The sequence below is a fragment of the Bradysia coprophila genome, unplaced genomic scaffold (assembly GCF_014529535.1).
Source record: "Bradysia coprophila strain Holo2 unplaced genomic scaffold, BU_Bcop_v1 contig_732, whole genome shotgun sequence".
Lineage (NCBI taxonomy): Eukaryota > Metazoa > Arthropoda > Insecta > Diptera > Sciaridae > Bradysia > Bradysia coprophila.
In genome coordinates, this window is record NW_023503972.1 from 2969048 (window position 1) to 2989236 (window position 20189).

Below are 20189 nucleotides of genomic sequence, written 5' to 3' on the forward strand. Positions count from 1 at the left end.
CCAACTAAACCGGAAAAATTTCTCTACGACGTGCGTAGATGCAACGTTGTCTGCCAAAAAAACTCCGATTTTTACGTTGGCTTTGAGATCTCGAAACATTTCGATTGTCTTCAAAAACTCCAAAAAGTTTCTTTCGAACTTCAAACTGTCCATGAGAACGATCAGAAACGGATTTTTGCTTGCAACTTCATGCAACGTTGGTAGCGATACTATTTTATCAAAACTGAAAACAGTCTGAGGCGTATAATGGTGGCTGGAATTGATGTTGTTGAAAGGTGACATGGGAAGGACATTACGATGATGATGTTGGAACAACGAAGCATCCAATAGAAATATGTTGTGATCGAAGCCGTAAAATTCATTTAGTTGATTTATTAGATTGACCTCTTGATGCCCAAGATGAACAGTAACGAGAGCGGTTAATACAGTGGTCATTGCTTCAAAATTCAACTTGACTTCAGTTATTTGAAATCGACAATCTTTTGACAATGCTTTTGTCATTCGTAATAAGGTTGAGGTACTTACCTACAGCCGAAGTTTCATACCGTACAGTAGCGAAGAATGATAATTATGTAAAATTGTAGACTATATGTAACTAAATTTTCTTTTTTCCCTTTTGGTTGGAGCACGGCAGAGTAAAGTTAACCAGGCAGGAGCGCTTGTTTGACTAGGGACCTGAATAAACTAGTAGCCCTTGATATTTTGCGAATAAAATTTTTCAATTTATGTCAGTGTTCATTTGAGTTCATTTTCATACAGTGTATTAGGTCTCTTATTTGACGTTTCGAAAATGAACCACTCCTGCCTGGTTTATTTTACTCTGCTGTGGTTGGAGGCTATTATTACTGACGAACGTAATTCGTAATTTAAACATCTGTCCACTGTTTATTCTTTTTAATCTGATATTTTTTCCCATTATCATTCTATTATTCGATTAATTACAGTGGATTTTTTTTTATTAATTTCTGAACAAATTTGACATATTTTAGACTTTTAAAATTAATCGATTTAAAATTAACAAGTTCAGGCCTGAGCCATAAATGTTTTTTCATGAAAAATATAAAGGCGAGTACACAGATCCTGAACAATTGTTGAAAAACGGCTGAAAAATAGCATTCGGTCCACTTTGTAAAAAACAATAGTACATTGAATGACAAGGGGCGAAAGTAAAAAAATTCAACCGTGTGCGAGAGTTGGAGCCCGCGCCGAAGGCAAGGGCTCTAATCGCACAGGTTGAATTTTTTTACTTTTGCCCCGAGTCGTTCATACTATTTTTTTTGATACCAACATTGAAAATTGATACGTATCGCAAACATCGCAACAAAATGTTGAAATAAAAAGGCATTTAGCCAGAAAATGCGGGGGTCCAGGGGGCGGCAGCTCCTGGTATATGAAAAATTTAATAATTTAGCCATCACAACAATAACACACACAAAAATTAAGATATAACTAACAAATCATTCAGTAACAAAAAGTATCAACTTTGTATGCTAATTTCAATAAGAACACTGGCGCACAGTGTTTTACAATTTTGATCAAAGTATTCTGCATAATATGAGCGGATTTTGTTGACAACTCGACTCATTTCTCTCATTTTCTGTGACGTCAGTCACTTTCGCTGTTCGTTCAGTTGCGTTCGCTCTTCGTTAAGTACTTTCTCCCCGTGGGATGCATTTTTTTACTTTCGCCCCTCATATGCGGGGCGAAAGTATCATTTTTCAATGTTGGTATCAAAAAAAAAATTATGCATCGGACAACTGAAATACGACATATTTTGCCATGATTTTTCATCGAGAAATGTAAAAGTTTCCCGAACGATATATCGAGCGGAAATAGTATTTTTCGTACCAAGGCAGGAAATGACGATTAGGACGTGGACGACAGGAAAATTAGGACGTGTGCTGAAAAAATCCATTTCCTGTCGAGGTACGAACAACGTTTTGTGCATCGGACAACTGAAATAGACAAAACACATCAATTTACTTGAAAACATACACACTTCACATTCACCATATTAAATTTAATCAATCGTATAGTCATAGAAAAATTCATGTAATTCTTTTCCCGCACTATAAATCGTAAAGAAATGAAGTTTTTTCCCGCACGATATACAGTTCGGGAAAAAATGACATTTCTTAATGAAAAATCATGGCAAAATAGGTCGTATTTCAATTGTCGGATGCACAAATAGTTTTCGTACCAAGCCAGTACGATTTTTTCAGCACCAGTCCTTTGTTTTTAGGACGTGTGCTGAAAAATTCATTTCCTGTCGAGGTACGAACAACGTTTTGTGCACCGGACAACTGAAATAGACAAAACACATCAATTTACATACACACTTCACCATATTAAATTTGATGACATCATGAGTCATGGAAAAATTCATGTAATAGATTAAGATTGGCTCGTTCGGTATGTGTTTTTTTTTAACAATGTGAAAGCACGGGATTTCGGTGGGTTTTTAAATTAAGTTTATCTATGTTGCCCACATTGCAATGTCAAACATATGTGAAAGGTCTTTAATATGTGCTAGGTGAAGTCCATTTTCACCAAGCGATCAGCGTAACCTCCCAATTAAAACATATTGAAATTGTCAATAACGTGTGGCAACGTATAAAAAACCAAAACCCACCAGAAACCCACCATGTCATATTTCAGTTGTGCGGTGTACAAAAGTTTAGGAAATTGGGTGGAAAATTTCAAGAAAATTGCAAAATTCCGAAATAGTACATTGAATGCCCCGAGTCGTTCATACTATTTTTGTTGATACCAACATTGAAAATTGATACGTATCGCAAACATCGCAACAAAATGTTGAAAAAAAAGGCATTTAGCCAGAAAATGCGGGGGTCCAGGGGGCGGCAGCCCCCTGGTATATGAAAAATTTAAAAATTTAGCCATCACAACAATAACACACACAAAAATTAAGATATAACTAACAAATCATTCAGTAACAAAATAGTCATTTGTGTACCTGTTTTGGACGATTGATTTAAGGCAATTTCGCGGATTGTAGGCCGAACGAAGTGAGGTCTACAAGCGAAAGTGCCTTAAATCAACCGTCCCAAACAGGTGCACATGTGAGTTTTCATGCAGAGGGCCGGAAACCCGAGAAAATTCGAAAAATTGCCCTCATTTTCGGCCCCGAAGCATGAAAAGTATCAACTTTGTATGCTAATTTCAATAAGAACACTGGCACACAGTGTTTTACAATTTTGATCAAAGTATTCTGCATAATATGAGCGGATTTTGTTGACAACTCGACTCATTTCTCTCATTTTCTGTGACGTCAGTCACTTTCGCTGTTCGTTCAGTTGCGTTCGCTCTTCGTTAAGTACTTTCTCCCCGTGGGATGCATTTTTTTACTTTCGCCCCTCATATGCGGGGCGAAAGTATCATTTTTCAATGTTGGTATCAAAAAATAGTACATTACGTTACAAGGGAGAAGTCAGAAAGTTACTTTCCGAGTGACGTATATAGTTTTACATGCTTGCTAAGCGGGGCGAAAGTAAGAAATGTCAAATTCAAGGGGCGAAAGCGATAGCTTTCGCCCCGTGGGTTTACATTTCTTTTTCGCCCCGCTTAGCAAGCATGTAAATCTTTATAAACTTTGAAAAGTTATCTTTCGCACTAAAAGAGGTTGAATTAGCTTTTCATGCTTCGGGGCCGAAAATGAGGGCAATTTTTCGAATTTTCTCGGGTTTCCGGCCCTCTGCATGAAAACTTACATGTGCACCTGTTTGGGACGGTTGATTTAAGGCACTTTCGCTTGTAAGCCTCACTTCGTTCGGCCTACAATCCGCGAAATTGCCTAAAATCAATCGTCCAAAACAGGTACACAAATAACCATTACATTAATGCCATTGACACTTTATAGGGTGATTTTTCTTTGTAATCCACCCTATTGTAGATGAGTATATAGACTAAATGCAGAAAAGGCACATGGTGAATCAGCGAATTATACAAAAATTGGAATTTCATGAATTTACATTCGTTCCGAATATTCTGACGATGTCCACAGAAGTCTTTCGAAGTAATAACATCGTTCGTCTTTTGGAACTGAAGCTAAATAAACGAGATTGCGTTTTTCTTATAAATCGCTACATTTAGATATATTAGCCACGATAGCCACGACTAAAATAAATAGTGAAACCGAAAATAATGTTTTATATGGCAAAATGGATGTGGATACTACTGAAGTAAAAGATGATGGGATACTTGCACCAATGGATGTTAAGCTGCAAACACAAAATCGCATCCTATGAATTCACCAAAAAATGGTTATTTCGTAACTTTAATTATAACTCGATGAGTCAATTCAACTTTGGAACATATACGGCTGGTCACAATAGCAGATTAGATAAAGCAATGTTATTCTCAATTGCCCGTGTTTCGTAGAAGGTATACTCGACATACACCGATAGTAGACATTTCAGAATGAATTTCTCTAGAATCATATCTTGCATAAACAATGACTTCATCATTATTGAAAAGAAATCCAATCGACTTTATCTTATCACCTCGGATACGAAGCAATAAACAACAGTGGAAAAGACAGGTATATAAAGTCCGTTCCAACGATCTATACGACATCAAAATCACAAGTGAATTAAACTTTGAAACATTAGAGCTAGAAATAAGAGCTAGAGAAAATGAATAAATTTATTGTGCTACTCATCGCCGCTGTAATCTCAGTGGATGCGGCTACGTATTCCATTGAAGGAATTGCACCAAGAATCATTAACGGACAATTGGCAGCAACAAATCAGTTTCCATGGCACGTTTCAATTCAGGGAAACTTAACGAATGGTCAAGCGATGCTTTGTGGAGGTGCTTTGATTTCGAATGCATTTGTTCTCACTGCCGCCCATTGTGTAGTGAAGTAAGTTTCTATAAAACAGTCGATACTTTCGCAACCGTTGCTGATGATGAAAATAATTTCTTTCAGCGTAACATCGCCGAGAATCGGTATGGGATCGAATGTCCTAGCCCAACCTCAAATATCGATGGTTGCACAATCGAGAATTATTCATCCGAATTATAATTCGCAGACGTATGCTAATGATTTGGCATTGTTGCGTTTGCCGCTGAATCTGACGAGTTCGGCATCCATCCAATGGATTCGATTGCCTTCACTTTCACAAGCGACCAATCAGTTTGTTAATGCTTCAGGAATTCTCAGCGGTTTTGGACGCATTAACGACCAAAGTAAGAATCAAATGCTCTGCTTCCTTCACTTTTAAGATGAAATATCATGGTCGATCGGTAAACTAAAGTTTGACTAACAAAATTCTTAGGTGCACCATCTGCAAATCTTCGATATGCCAGAACTCGTGTAATGACCAATGCAAATTGTCAATTATATTACGGATCGGCGGCTGTAACGAATAGTACCCTCTGCACACTGGGATACGATATTAATGCACAAGGTCCTTGTGCAAATGATAACGGCGGGCCTTTGCATATTGTCGAATCTAACGGTAACACGCTGATTGGAATTCATTCATTCTTCTCGTCTAGTGGCTGTAATGCTGGTCATCCAGCTGGGTATGCTAGAATTAGTTCATACACTCAATGGATATCGCAACAAGCCGGAATTGCAACAAGACCTTAAGAATGTCTTGAAATATTGAAATCGACAAAGAATTACGCTTAAATTGTTGGGGAGAAACAACAAAGAAGAACGATAGAATAAATTGATCTGATGATGATTATATACAAAAAGCATTTTCCTCTTAAAACCAATTTTTTAAAATTGTTGTATTAAAACAACACGTCTCCTAAGGGTTAACGAAGCGAAGGTAAGAAGTCATACATTTATTCTAAAAAAAAATGGTTAATGAAAACTCCAGTTAACGTTTCCCAGACGGTAAACGTATGAGCAATTTTACTATCCAATCTATTACTTCAATTGATAATTTTTTTTCTTCAATAGATTCTTACAACATACTTTTTGCTATATAATGTCGCATTAGTTGCAGCCTGTCGTTTTTTCCTGCAGTCATTATCGATAACAGATGATAACCGCTTGAACAAAATTGTGAGTCAAAGGTTAGACTGTCGAAGCATACAATGTTTGATAAAAAGAGATTTGTACTTTTTCAACATTCATTTATACCGTCAAAGACGTGCCTGTGTCATGTGGTCGGGTTGTTTGTAATTGCACGGCAGAGTAAAATAAACCAAGCAGGAGCGGTTCATTTTCTAAACGTCAAAGGGACCTAATACACTATGAAAATGAACTCGAATGAACACTGACATAAATTGAAAAATTTTATTCGCCAAAAAATATAGGGCTACTAGATTATCAAAAAGTTGGTGTATACCGGCTCCGCCGTCCTAAAAAAAAACTTTTTTTTAAACTTTTTTGGTAGTGAACATGCGTCACGCCCGCTTACTAACGTGCTGGCATGATTCAGGTCACTTGTCAAACGTCCACTCCTGCCTTTACTCTGTCGTTGAAATTGTAAAGACTGCATGTATTTATGGGGAATCTGTTGAAGCGACGTTGGGTCGATGTCGAGTAGGTAAAAAGGATTCGTATTTCAACACCACTTTAGCTACTCAAAATCTATCAGTATTTTGTCGAAATGGAAGAGACAAGTACATTAAATGGATCGAAGGGTTAGATAAAATTTTCGAGTTGAAAGCGTTGCTAGCTTTAATTATTTTCCTAATTATTGTCTAGAGGTTCGATCTCTAACATTGATAAAAAAAAGTCGTAAGATACATGACGATAGAACCCATGACTGCAGACTATAGCAGGTAACACCGGCCTGAGATTCGTTATTGTCGTTCTTACCAAAAATTTATCGACAATTTCAGTACCATCAGTAAATTAAACTCCCTGCGTTCTAGTGCTATACAGATTCGGATTATAACGCTAACAGATGGATGAGTAACGCCGACAAAGGTATTTCTTTATTTTATTTTCCGCTAAGTTTACACAGACGTTACTGATCGAATCCACTCTCTATATGGCTGAACTCTTGTATAAGCCGACGGCCATGTTCCATTGCACGCCTCAATTACCAGAGCGCTAATTCCGACTAAAGTGTCGACACCGTTGAACGAAACACTAAAGCCACCGCCAATATCTTGATTGCAAATATTCGATTGATAAATTGGATCCTCGCCGCAGAAAAAGTTGTTACTGTTGACTCCAAAGAAAGCGGTGCATCTGTGCGATGGGTTTTTAATGAGAATTTGATGAGAAAAGGAGAAAAGTTTTTAGCACTTTCGGTGAAGCCTAACAACAACATTCTAATCGTTCTGAGTTCATCACCTGTACGAGCTCTCAAATATGCCCGATTTAACTTGTAACCGACTCACCTAGCTCCTTCTGTGACTCTTTGGTGGCCTCGTTGCAGTCGTTCGACAGAAACTGAGGTAGCTGAAGATCCACCAAAGCCAATCATCGAACCTTGTTCATTTTCAAAAGGTAACGTTTGAAGCCAGTTTAATGGTGGCAAAGCAATTGGGGATATATCGACTATAGATACGATAAAAAATGAGATGCGACTATACCACTGCACGTCAACAAAACCGTTACAAAACTAACCAGAAAACGAGAGAATGCTGTTCGCTGGAAGCGTTACTATTCCAATGTCATTGTTTCTCGGTTGTGGTGTGTAATTGGGATGAGCTAGGCCCACAACACTCACGATTTGTCTTGTTTGGATGAATAGTTGACTTCCTAGACGACATCTCCATTCCACAAAGTTGTGGACTAAATTGCCGGCCGTAAGGACGTGAATGGACGAAATTAAAGTACCGCCACCAGCTATTCCAACATTGGTTTCCAGCATTGAAAATATGTAGACATGGTGAGGTGATTGTGGCGCTGAATATCCATTTATGATTGCCTGATCGAATTATTGTAATTAAAAGCGATTTCCAATTGTTATTTACAAGTCTCTGTTAATGACTTACATCGATATGCGTAGCACAAATTAATAAGACACAAATTGTTGCGATTGACTTCATGGTTTTCTCGGAAACGGCTATCCTCGAATGATCGAAATATTTCAAATTTAACTCTTTATTCTGTTATCATCAGTTCGATTTCGTTTTAAGTGCTTCAAAGATTACAATTCACGCCGTTCAGCGTAACGATAACGAAATTTCGTATCAGAAAAAGGGAAATGTTAAGTTACCGAAACTGTAAGTTGCTATTACGCGTCTTTGTTTAGGTTTCAATGACATTATGTCAATGGTAGCAATTAAACCGACCCGGCCCATTGTCCTAAAATTGAAGTTAAAACTTTCCTGAAAAATCCTCAAGCAATTTTGACCCCAAAAAAGTCGAATTAGGCTTGATTCGAGTAGGAAACTGTATAGTCACTAGATATAAGGATAGCCACCCCAGGTCAATGAAACGTAACTGAAGCGAGGGGTAACTCACTTCTAGATTAAATGGATTAAATGGATTAAATGGTATTAAATGGATTTAATGGATTAAATGGATTTAATGGATTAAATGGAATAAAAATTGGATTAAATGGATTAAATACGAAAAAACTTCATTTTACAAAATACTGTAAAAGTCTTAAAAATTGTTGATTTTGATCGAACCACGTACTACAACTCATACTACAATGTTAAAAAAAGAAAAAAATCCACTTTTAGGAGTTTTTGGTGTAAAGTGGATTAAATGGATTAAATGGATTAAATAAATTTAATACAATTTATAACAAAAAAAATTCCTTTACCTCACGAGTACTTAAACGAGCTGGTGATCGTGCAAATCTATTTTTCGCAATTACTTTACAAATTTTTCAGGTGGGTAGCCTAATTATTTCGGTAAAACTAAAAAATTTTTTTTGGATTAAATGGATTTAATGGATTTAATGGATTAAATGGATTAAATGGATTAAATGGAGGCGCGTCACCCCTCGAACTGAAGACGTTAAAATATCGGACTTAATTCATTCACTTTATTTGAATAAGGTAATCTCTCGTGTTTCGATCAAAATTTATCACTTCAAAATTTTTAGCTCATCGCGTTTATTCTTGTTACTTGTCTCGATAGTCGTTTCTATGAGGTTCATATGGAAATCATAGGAGAAAGCAATACCCTCTCTAGCAAACAAACTAGGAAAATTAGGGTGGTAAAACTGTACAGTGTATTCTGTCATAGAAAATTTTACTCTTTTAATAATACATTAAATGAAGGATAATGATGTGCTGGAAAGGGAAGAGCTATAGCTCTGTTTGTCGTTCCAAAGGATGTTTCCTTGATATTCAATAATGTGAAAACGAGTCTTGCTTTGATTTTCTGTGTACGGAAATTCGGTTCTTGCAATTTGCGCCACTGAGCTTTTCGTCTCAGGTTAAGCAAAATTGGTATGTACGACGGTGTCCTGTTTTGTGTTGAAAATATTACGTCTTCTGTCACCATTCCGGTGTTCGAAAGTAAATAATTTGTGATTGTGATGCCTTTTTTTGTCTGTTGCTCCGTTATTTTGGTGTGCAAATATGGAATAAAGTTCAAAATTTGTGTTTTTCGCGTGATGCCGATATAGCGTTAAAAAAAGCGCAGCCCAGCAACTCCATTATAAAAAAAATCAGTATCAAATTTGTCAAAATAAGGTGGTATTCTGACTGCGTCAATACAAAGTTTGGTTGTTAGAGAGGGTATTTCGGAAAGCAATCACTTTAAAGTGATGAACAGAATAAATTTGCATATTTCACCTTACACATACGCAAGCCGATAATCCTATTACTTCTTTTCATCGAAGTATTTTCGGTACAGAATTTCCTGACGAGGCGGATCCGAGTAGAACAAGCCATGTGCTAAAAAAATCAGTTTTCATCATGAGTTACAAAAGACGTTTTTTTTTTGTGCCGTTCCGTTGGATAATGATTGAACGAAAAATAACCAAATAAATAGGAAACATTCGTTAGACTGCAGGGGCCGTACAGAAATAACGTATTTTTTGTGATCTTAGACTCACGATTTTTTCATTTCAATTTTCAATTCAAGCTTCTCCCATTTCTCCCCTAATTTTTCTTCCTTTATTCATTATCCTTTCCGCTCTATTTTCTGGTGAATTAATTTCACTCTGATAAATATCCATGAAATGTGTTAGTAGCAGAATAGCAGTGAAGTTGGTTCATAAAGAATAGAGAACATACGCTAGTAATTCGATGACTCGATCTCCCTCTCAAAATAGCGTACGACCTCAAATGACAATCTACACATCTAGAGCATTTATAACTCGCTGCCATAAATAACTATGATGCAACCAAGTGCAAAATACTTCATTAAGCACTAGCTGTGTTGTCGTAACATGAGACATCTCGATTTCACCTTGTTAGGACCAGTTTACGACTAAAAACGTCCTCTTTTCATCACTTGGTACCAAATATACTATTTTACATTAGTCGAAAACAGTGTGCTCCTCATGTTTCGTTTCGAATTTCGTTCAACTCCTTCTATAGATGATATAAATTTCTGTGCTACTTCCGACATTGTACCACATCCCGTTGGTGTCACCTGGAATCCTCATCATCACTTTGTTGAATCCTCCTCATATTTCTATTGTCCTTTGAGGAGTAAGGTTGCTCATTTCGACAAATTGAGGAATTGTTTTTCACAAAGGTTCCGGTTCCATACTAATTTAAAAATCCAGACAAAAGTCTCGTTTCTGTTAGATGAACATTTTTTATAACGAATAAAACATTACTGGATGTTGGAGTAGTTGCTCAAAAACGTTTAGATTTTGATCAAGTCTTACGCACTTCTTCACATACCAATCATAAGAACAGTATTCATAGTTCTCGGATAAAAATTGATGTCACACACCAACTTTGTATACGGTTACTAAAACTGAGAAAATTTCAAAGGAAAAAATCCGATTCATTAATTAAATTACCGAAAAACAACCTGTTTTCACCAACGCAAACACTATCACTCTAACTGATCTTCGTATATCGAATTGAACGATAAAATATCAATTAATTAACCAATTAAACGAAAATAACGATAAGCAACAAAGGAAAAACATTTCCGTAGATCAACAATCGGCGAAAACTTTTAAAAGGTGGTAATAAATTGAGAACAGAAAGCAAATATTGATTTCATTCTATTCGATTTGCGACGAAGAAAACAACCCAATTCAATGAAATTCTTACCGCTCTTGGCTCTATGTATAATCCATGCTCAGGTGAGTGTTAAATTCAGTGCTGTGAATTCGTAATAAAATTGAATGGGAAAATTCGTTAAAAGGCGACGCCAATGGCTCGTATGTGGCATGGAATAAAATCGGACGATCCAGTCCCGCACCATGTTCACATGTGGGTCTGGGACATGTACGATGAAACTTGGCCAGCCAGTGGAGTCCTAATATCTGACAGACATGTTTTAACTGCCGCTGTGAATGTGTACCATTACAAGCGCTTCGATTTGAGATTTGGCGGTAGAAGACAAAAGGATTTGCAGTCGGTCACTTCGTACGAAGCAATCGTTCATGAGAATTTCGACGATCGCACCGATGACAATAATTTGGCAATCATCATTGCACCGACACAAATCCAATTTACCCTTAACATTCAACCAATTGCTTTGCCCAGACAAAGCGAGGATATACCGAGACAAGGACAAATCGGAACGGTTGCCGCATTCAGCTATTTATCGGACTATGGACCAACGTCAACCGTTTTGGAATACGGAAGAATGACTATAATGACACCGAGTGAATGTGAGGTTGTTTATCCACACATCCATGGCATTGTCAGCCATTTCTTTTGCGCTAAGGATGTCGATTTTAACGTTTGTGGCGGTGCACAAGGCGCCGGATTGGTGGTGCGAGAACAGAATTTCGATGTCTTGGCTGGAATTGTTTCATTCGGTAATATATGGAAAGACTGTTCAAGCAGAATTCCACCTGGATTTATCAAAGTATCAGAATATGTGAATTGGATAGCCGAGAAGATACAATAAGCAGTTCACCTTTCACAAGTACAATGTATGATGGCTGATCAGGTTTTGCAGTTTAGTAGTTAATGTCTTTGCGAAATAAAAAAAAAATGATTGGATGAACAGGACAGCTTTGCCTCTATGTTTCTAATCATCAAAAAAAAACACAAACAAAAAAAAAGAATTTTTAGGAAAATTATTCAAACGTTCAGCCGTGAGGTATCGGTAAAAATGTGTTCATCTGCCAACTTTCTTATCTTATTCTTTGAAGAGTGCTGTTGATAGCTATTTCTCTTTTCTCTCAAAGTGTAACCTCGGAATAGATTTAGACAGCTATTCATCTGTTGTCGACGACAAAAATATTGACAAGCTCTAGGTAATGTGGCTCTTTATAAATATCAAAGAGCATGTTAAAAAAATTGAAGTACAAGATTTGAAATTAACCAATTAAAAATACTTTGATCGATTACACCGAAAAGTATTCGGCCATGCATCTAAATCCGGCCATCTGGGTAATCTATTTTTAAAACAAAAGAAAACAAAAGAATGGTCGGATTTACATACATGGCCTAATCTTCGTTCTTTTACCCCATATCCACTGACGACCGAGAAGTCGAAACTATCTCAGCTCCAAAAAAAACATTCTTTTCAAATCTATGATTCCACCAATCATGATGTACCCGGTCTGGCATACAGCAGAAAGAACTCGAAATTATCAAGAAAAAGGTTTGAAACTAATCACCAAACTTCAAGGAAACATTCGGCTGAGTAACTTCACCGGGTCAATCTACGAAAGACACTTCGAACTCATAAGAGGAATAGTGGATCACCAAGTGAGCTTCTCATCTTAGAGGAGGTGAAGCAAAGGTTGCAACTTCAGTCCGAAGCGGTCAAGAGTAAATGATATCATGCTTAAATGTCCGGGTTTATTTGCTACCAAGTTTTGATAATCAGAAAACTGTATCTCGAACAGAAAGAGGTCAAAAGAGTTTGGACAAATACAAAAATTGAATGAACAAGGAGACTAAAAACTAAGAAACATGACCACCTTATTGCTGCTGGAAACAACGGAAACAAAGGACCCCGGAAAATAGAAAATTGTCTCTTCTTTTTTTATTTGTGGAGCAACCATACCAACAATGGCACTCTACGAAACAACGTCCGAACAGAATATTCAGTCTCGATTTCGATTTCGACATGCAAACGAAATTAAATTAATTCAGAAACAGTATCCCCTGTCACCCACTCAATTCGACGCGCTGTTTTTGATTTATTTTAAATTGTGGGAACAACATCAAAATCCGTCAAATTACATTTTACGTTCGCAATTCAGCGACGTGCTGTACAAGTGTTTCAATATGCCAGATGATTTTCTGGCCGATCAAATTCAGATGGCACTCGACAAAGGAGCTTCGACTAATGTTGCACTCAAGACGTGGATGAAAGCGATGTACATTTTCTTGAAAGGCACTTTGGACCAGAAAATGGAATACTGTTTTGCCGTGTACGATGCAGCTGGTAAAGGAATTCTAGACCGAGCCCAAATTATCAAACTTTTGAAGAATTGTTTTATCAAGAAAGACGATGAAGATGGTGACGAAGGTCTGAATGAATTTGCTGATGTTATTATTAAGAAAATGGATATCGATTTGGATGGAGCTATTTCATTCGCCGATTACAGTGAAAGTGTTCGCAGAGAACCGTTGTTGCTGGAATTCTTGGGACAATGTATACCTGAACGAGAGTCGATTGCCGCATTTTTAGTAACATTTAGTCGACCTTAAGCAAATTATACAAGTTTGAAAGGACTAGTTGCATTTTCCAATTTACTCTGTAAATAGTTCCATATTGGAAGACTCGCTTCAATAGAAACATTCGTAAGTCGTTTAGTCTGAAGTTCAAAGACACCAGACTAGTCACGTTGATGATACAATTCTCGTATCAAAGTCGCACTACTACGTCCTAGGAAATGTGGCCTATTTTCAAGACCTTCGTGGAACAGCAGGTAAATCTAAGTCGTCGATAGCTCGATTGGATATGAATCAAAGACTATTACTTGTTTATCCACGCAAAATCAAGAGAACGCAAATTAAACACATTGAAGTACAAGATTTTACGTCCAACACTAAGCCGCACTAATTCCAAAAATGGATTTTGGATTTTGTGGATAGAAACTTTTTAAAGAACATTTGTTGGGTAAGAATTATAGGATCCAACCATTACAATCGCAATAATTCTATGTATTTCACATGCGTTATCACGCGAATCAACGAATCACACGAACATTATTTACGATACGTACGCACGTGAATGTATGGTAATGTTTATGTCGTTTGATATCGCATCTAAAATGATTTTAAAACGAAATTGATAATCAATTGATTGAAATTATTTGATTTTCTAATTTAAACACTGTCCTGAACTTTGCCTTGAACGTTCCAGAAAAATTCCTAAATTCTTGTTTCTCTTAATCGTGTATAGTACACGGCAGAGTAAAATAAATTTGGTTTCTAAATAAACATTCTTTCAGTGGTTCCAAACGTCCTGTATAAGGACGCACCGTTTTGATCTACACAGTATGGCACATTCAGAATTTGGTTTTCTAAATAAACATTCTTTCAGTGATTCCAAACGTCCTGTATAAGGACGCACCGTTTTGATCTACACAGGATGGCACATTCAGAATTTGGTTTCTAAATAAACATTCTTTCAGTGATTCCAAACGTCCTGTATAAGGACGCACCGTTTTGATCTACACAGTATGGCACATTCAGAATTTGGTTTTCTAAATAAACATTCTTTCAGTGATTCCAAACGTCCTGTATAAGGACGCACCGTTTTGATCTACACAGGATGGCACATTCAGAATTTGGTTTCTAAATAAACATTCTTTTAGTGATTCCAAACGTCCTGTATAAGGACGCACTGTTTTGTTCTACACAGGATTTTAATCAAGTAATGTGGTTGGCCATTCAGCTGAAAGTCAATTTAACATCATTCGAAAAGAAAAACAAAATTTGGTGCTTGGTGTACGAAAAGAATTAGAAAGTTTGGAAAATTGGATGAAATGTGACGGTAACGAGTAATTTCGCGCCGCGCGAGATTACACTTATTATAGTGGAATTTCGCGCCCATACATTTTTCAATGGCTAACTTGATTTAGAGAATTTTTACGAGTACCTGGCGATAAATTGGCGGTAGATTCAGTTGAGTATCAGGCATATAAATTTTGGAGATGCGAATTTTATTCTAACACCCTAGAGATTTGTATCAGGGATACCGGTATCCTTAGAAAGTGTGGATTTTCCTTTTACAAAACGTTAGGATACCGGTATCCCAACTGAGATACACGTATTTTGTATCAAGGATACTGGTATCCTTACTCAGAAAAAGTGGATTTTCCTTTTACAAAACGTTAGGATACCGGTATCCCAACTGAGATACACGTATTATGTATCAAGGATACCGGTATCCCGACATAGAACGTGTGGATTTTCCTTTTACAAAACGTGAGGATACCGGTATCCCAACTGAGATACACATATTTTGCATCGAGGATACCGGTATCCTTACTCAGAAAAAGTGGATTTTCCTTTTACAAAATGTTAGGATGCCTGCATCGCAACTGAGACGTTGCGAGATTCCTACCAGCAAGAAATTCCTTATGGGCGCGAAATTACACTAATAAAGTAGGAATTTCGCGTGGCGCGAGATTCCTACTTTAATAGTGTAATTTCGCGCCCATACGGCGCGAAATTACTACTAGCCAATGTGACTTGGCCTCAATGCATGGAAAGAACGATCCGAAATTTGGTGTGAGTCTAGTTTAGTTGGGTTCGTTTGTTGCGGTTGTTTGTTTGTTTGTTGGTTCTGTTTGAATGAAATTTTTTCTGGTTTTGCTGCGCTTGGGTGTTTTCACAGCAGTTTTCCACTTTATCTACCGATTTTCCATCAGAAGATGAACTTGCTCTTGTAAACTTTCGAAACTCGTTCAACTGAAAGTGTACTGCTGTCTCGTGTAACGGACCAGTGGAAACGACTGAAGATGGTTAGACCATGCTAACCTCTGACCGCCACTGTATCCGGAGGTCGAAACAGCATTTCATCTCCACTTTCGCTTCACGCGATCCATGGGAAAGGGAAGAGTAACTATGCTCTGTTTGTTTTGGTGTATTCGTTTGAACTTAATTTTGTCTGCGTATTAGATAACACCACCCCTGGAATTAGTATGTTTTTCCAGGTAAAATAAAGTTTTATACCTTCGGAATATTGAATGTTAACTTTACTCTGTCGTGGTATAGTACCGATATAGTTAGTTCTGATAAATTTGTCATACCTGTAATTTGGGAACGATTGCCACAACAAAAACATTAAATCAACGCACTTCAAGCATGAGTGGTAACCTAAAGAGGGTAACGAAACTTGACAGTGTGTCACACAAATGTAAAACACTGCAAAAACGTTTTCATGTAAAGTGGTGTACTTTCTGCAGCTGAGCACTATGACCACTTTTGCTTGAAGTTTGTTGATTAAATCTATTACTTCAGTTGTGTATAAGCGTTTGATACAAAATCTATTAAGGCAACAATTTTTATCATCCGTTTTTGTATATGATAGAGCGGTAGCCAAAGCACATCGTTCATTTTTGTTGTCGTTATCGATGGCATGCGATTCAATTCTTACTAACTAACTAACTAACTCATCTATTGTTACAAATTTTGATGTAGCTGAACTAAGAGTTTTCGTTTTCTTTATCATATTGGTGACATGTTGTTCTTGAGCAGGTAATGCACTACACTCCGTTCACTCACCGTTTATGCTAAAACAATGGAAAGATAGAACTGTTTTCATTGTTATTTTGAAAACAGTGAGCAAACGGAGTGTAGTGCGATTCACGCTTTATACTATAAAACTATAAAGCTCTACTCTGCCGTGAATCTGTAGAAAATAATTGATTCAAATATAAATATTTGTAAGTCGACGCAATAGACAATGAATTTATAGAGTTATGAGGAGTTCTGAAGATTTTTAAAAATAGGAAGACCAGAAAGAACCTCCACCGAAATGTACGTAATGCCCTTATCGAATTACAGTAAATGATTTACAGCAAAATTGTAACTAGATCCTCTTCTTAATTGATGGTGTGATGTCTCATTTGTTCCACCCTGGATCACACCTGCGGTTCGAATCATATGGTCTTAATTTAGATGACATACTGCTCTTCAGAAAATTTCCCCAATCAAGCCATTTGGTGTAATAAGTTGTTAATTGCAGGCTGTTACAAACGGATATACAAATTTGTAGGTTTTTCTCGCCACCTGCCTTTCATTCATAAATTCGTACGGACGTCTTATCTAATCAAAACGAATCTCTGTGTTTCGACGCTGTCGACCTTTTATGTTATAATTAGCAATGGAAAGAAAAATCACCAAATCAGCCATGTCAACGCAAAAAAATGAAGTAATTTAATTAAATTAATTATTCGTAAAGGCTAGCGCTTCGATTATCATCAGATTTGTATCGACAACATCGAATCGCGAATTGAACAAACACTCTGGGTTTTTTTTTCTGTGAACGAGTAAATGTTTCTTTTTTATTGATTTTGAATTTTTCTGCCAATTAATTTAATTAAACCAAAGAACTCGATTCAATAGTTAGATTAATTTGACCTATGGACGTATCGCAATGCCAGTATTTACCGATATCCAATTAAGGAATGATGTCGTACGAACATATCCAGCTGGATGTCCAGATGCGCAACCTTGGTTTGAAACGAACGATACGATACCGATTTGTGTCCACAAACCACCCTAAGTACATTTTTGGGGTTCGGTTAATTTTCGTTGGGACAAAAATAATAACTTCGTCTTACTTCGTCGATCAAAAGCGGGCCGCCAGAGTCACCGTTGCATGTACTCTGCGAATTGCTCTCCCATCCTAGGGTGCACAGTGTCGACGGAAGAACAACCACCGATCCATAAGATCGTGTACACTGATCATTTGATATGATTCGCTTATCCACCCAATTCAAATCGGTTGACAATTGATGGGTGCCTATTTGTTTGTAAGATCATAAGATAACTATTTCAGTAACATTTTGCTTTGTCCTTTAGCATTTACATTTTTGTCATACCATCACCAGTCCGGCCATATCCACAAACTCTAGCCTTTGTCGTGTGAAATTGACCTTGACGCGCTTGATTAAGTGTTGGCAAGCGCACCGCATAAATGTGTGCCGTGTATTCAATTGCCTCTGGTAGTTTAATCACAGAGATATCGTAGTTTAGTGTGTCCGGGTTGTATCGTAAATGTTCGACGGCGTGTGTAGAAGTCAACGATTGCAGTGGAGCGTTCAGATTGTTGGATCCGAAGCCAAGGTTGTATGAAACGTAATTATGAGTGCAATGTGCCGCAGTGAGAACCCACTAATAAACAAAACGTAACGGTTACTGACGAACAAAAAAAATGCAAAACTGACTAGACTGGCTATGGTCATAGCGTCCTGCGGTCTCGCTATCTTCACTCACTTCAGGAGATATTAAAGATCCGCCACAAATCGATTGTAATCCGTTTCGAGCTTGTGATCGTATTGAAACAAACCAGGGAAATTGGTGAACAGATGCTGACAATCCGTTTACGATCCGTTGTTGGATTGTTGGGGAAGCCTCTGGTATTGATTGAGTAACCGGAAGAGCGGGCCACTTTAATTAGGACACAAATATTGTTTTGATAATAATGATCCTGGATTAACACTAGTGCACGCCAACGGATTACTTACAGTTCTAGCAACAACACAAGCGAGAAGCGAAATGAACCAAACTAACACGCTCATTATGAAAATCGTAAATTTCTTTTTTTTTCGAATATTTTTTGTCACAATATCCGAGTGTTAGTAAAGACGGCAAAGTTCTAGTCTCGGTTTTTATACCAGAACTGAGTAACTTATAAGTTTTCAAATTGCTGATAAGATTAGAATGGATGTCGTGTGTGTGTGGCACAACCAGGTGATTTCTGTGTTCGATGTTTTCCCGATATCGTAATATAATTAATTGGTGTGCGGAATGGAGAAACCTGTTTTAGAGAGCCGCTTTCGATTGCCTAATTCGGCAGAGAAATAGTCCATGCTCACCATCCCGCGAAAGCCGAGATTCGCATCACTATTCTCAGAACGGAGAAAATGGATCGACACAATAACAACAATATCTGCGGAAGTGCAATGATAACAGTTTGCGGAATTAGTTGTGTTGATTGTATCGTAGGAATTACGCGTGAAACAGATAAAGAAATTAAGGAAAAGTGATGTCGTTGTTTTCCGTTATCGATGTATATACGTCTAGCGTGATGCATATACCTATAGCGGTTAAATACTCAATTTTAAAAGAAAAGTAATCATTGAGGTGCGCAAGACCCATACGCGACCGTATCGAAAGTGACGAACTCTTTGAATTTGAAAACGTTGATTGTGGTTATTTACGTCAAATAACATTAATTAGGATCTTCTGGCAGATACGATCAATTAGTGGAACCATTCTTCTCATTTGAACAATTCTGCTTTTGTATAAAGTATCGGCTCGTGTCTGCTGCAAAATCTTTTACTTCGTTTATTTTAACAAAATACTTTTCTACACTAAATAAGACTTCCGAGATCTCATTGTTCATTTTGTCCTCGTTAATTGACCGAATAAGTAAATTATTGACAATAATCTGTGAATTCTGTCTCCCAATTTAGTCCACGGATCTTTGCACACTGGACTGACTGTATTGTTAACGGTAATCTTATCTTTTATCGAGAGGGATTCTTTTGAAAAACAAAATCTTGAAATCAGATGCATTTTCCATTTGACTTTTTTATATAGCCAAAACCACTTTCAAAAAAAATCTTCGAAGCTTGTGTGGCTAGTAGGAGAAGTGGAGCTTACGGAAGTTTGGTAGCATCTACGATGAATCATGTGAAGTTGAAATGTTTGAGTGCTTATATTGCATCGGAGATGCTACCAAACTTCCCCAAGCTCAACTTTTCCTGAAAGTACGTGCAATTACCTTTCATATGACACCCCACACGACCATGTACGTTTCGTGTACCTCGAGAAATTTCTGTATGAAAAGTGTGAGTTTTCAGTCTTTTTTCGGTTGAAAACGCCAACTGTATATATCTCAGTGTGGATGAATTTTAAACCCAATAAGACCCTATTTACCCCGAAAGTACATGCAATTACCTTTCTAATGACACCCCAAACGACCCTGTACGGTTCGTGTACCTGGAGAAATT

The 20189-nt window shown here is 37.3% G+C and overlaps 5 protein-coding genes across 5 annotated transcripts; 3 read left to right on the forward strand and 2 right to left on the reverse strand.

Annotated features, from left to right (window-relative positions):
- The first annotated feature begins 4577 nt into the window (after positions 1–4577).
- On the forward strand, positions 4578–5712 carry LOC119084054 (collagenase-like). Its single transcript, XM_037193889.1, has 3 exons — positions 4578–4882; positions 4949–5208; positions 5298–5712. The coding sequence occupies exons 1-3, from the start codon at positions 4653–4655 to the stop codon at positions 5612–5614; spliced, it is 807 nt and encodes a 268-aa protein (XP_037049784.1). The 5' UTR covers positions 4578–4652; the 3' UTR covers positions 5615–5712.
- A 1197-nt stretch (positions 5713–6909) lies between these two features.
- LOC119084058 (transmembrane protease serine 11G-like) lies at positions 6910–8082 on the reverse strand. The gene is made up of 4 exons (XM_037193895.1): positions 7933–8082; positions 7562–7865; positions 7333–7492; positions 6910–7180 (listed from the first exon to the last, which is right to left on the reverse strand). Exons 1-4 carry the CDS (start codon positions 7984–7986, stop codon positions 6943–6945), a joined length of 756 nt encoding a protein of 251 aa, XP_037049790.1. The 5' UTR covers positions 7987–8082; the 3' UTR covers positions 6910–6942.
- A 2925-nt stretch (positions 8083–11007) lies between these two features.
- Positions 11008–12043, forward strand: LOC119084057 (chymotrypsin-C-like). The gene is made up of 2 exons (XM_037193894.1): positions 11008–11168; positions 11231–12043. Exons 1-2 carry the CDS (start codon positions 11124–11126, stop codon positions 11942–11944), a joined length of 759 nt encoding a protein of 252 aa, XP_037049789.1. The 5' UTR covers positions 11008–11123; the 3' UTR covers positions 11945–12043.
- Positions 12044–13015: 972 nt separating this feature from the next.
- Positions 13016–13728, forward strand: LOC119084065 (EF-hand calcium-binding domain-containing protein 1-like). The gene is made up of 2 exons (XM_037193905.1): positions 13016–13438; positions 13502–13728. The coding sequence occupies exons 1-2, from the start codon at positions 13060–13062 to the stop codon at positions 13702–13704; spliced, it is 582 nt and encodes a 193-aa protein (XP_037049800.1). The 5' UTR covers positions 13016–13059; the 3' UTR covers positions 13705–13728.
- Positions 13729–17479: 3751 nt separating this feature from the next.
- Positions 17480–18856, reverse strand: LOC119084052 (collagenase-like). The gene is made up of 5 exons (XM_037193887.1): positions 18699–18856; positions 18448–18621; positions 18054–18345; positions 17793–17974; positions 17480–17730 (listed from the first exon to the last, which is right to left on the reverse strand). The coding sequence occupies exons 1-5, from the start codon at positions 18750–18752 to the stop codon at positions 17590–17592; spliced, it is 843 nt and encodes a 280-aa protein (XP_037049782.1). The 5' UTR covers positions 18753–18856; the 3' UTR covers positions 17480–17589.
- Between the last annotated feature and the right edge of the window lie 1333 nt (positions 18857–20189).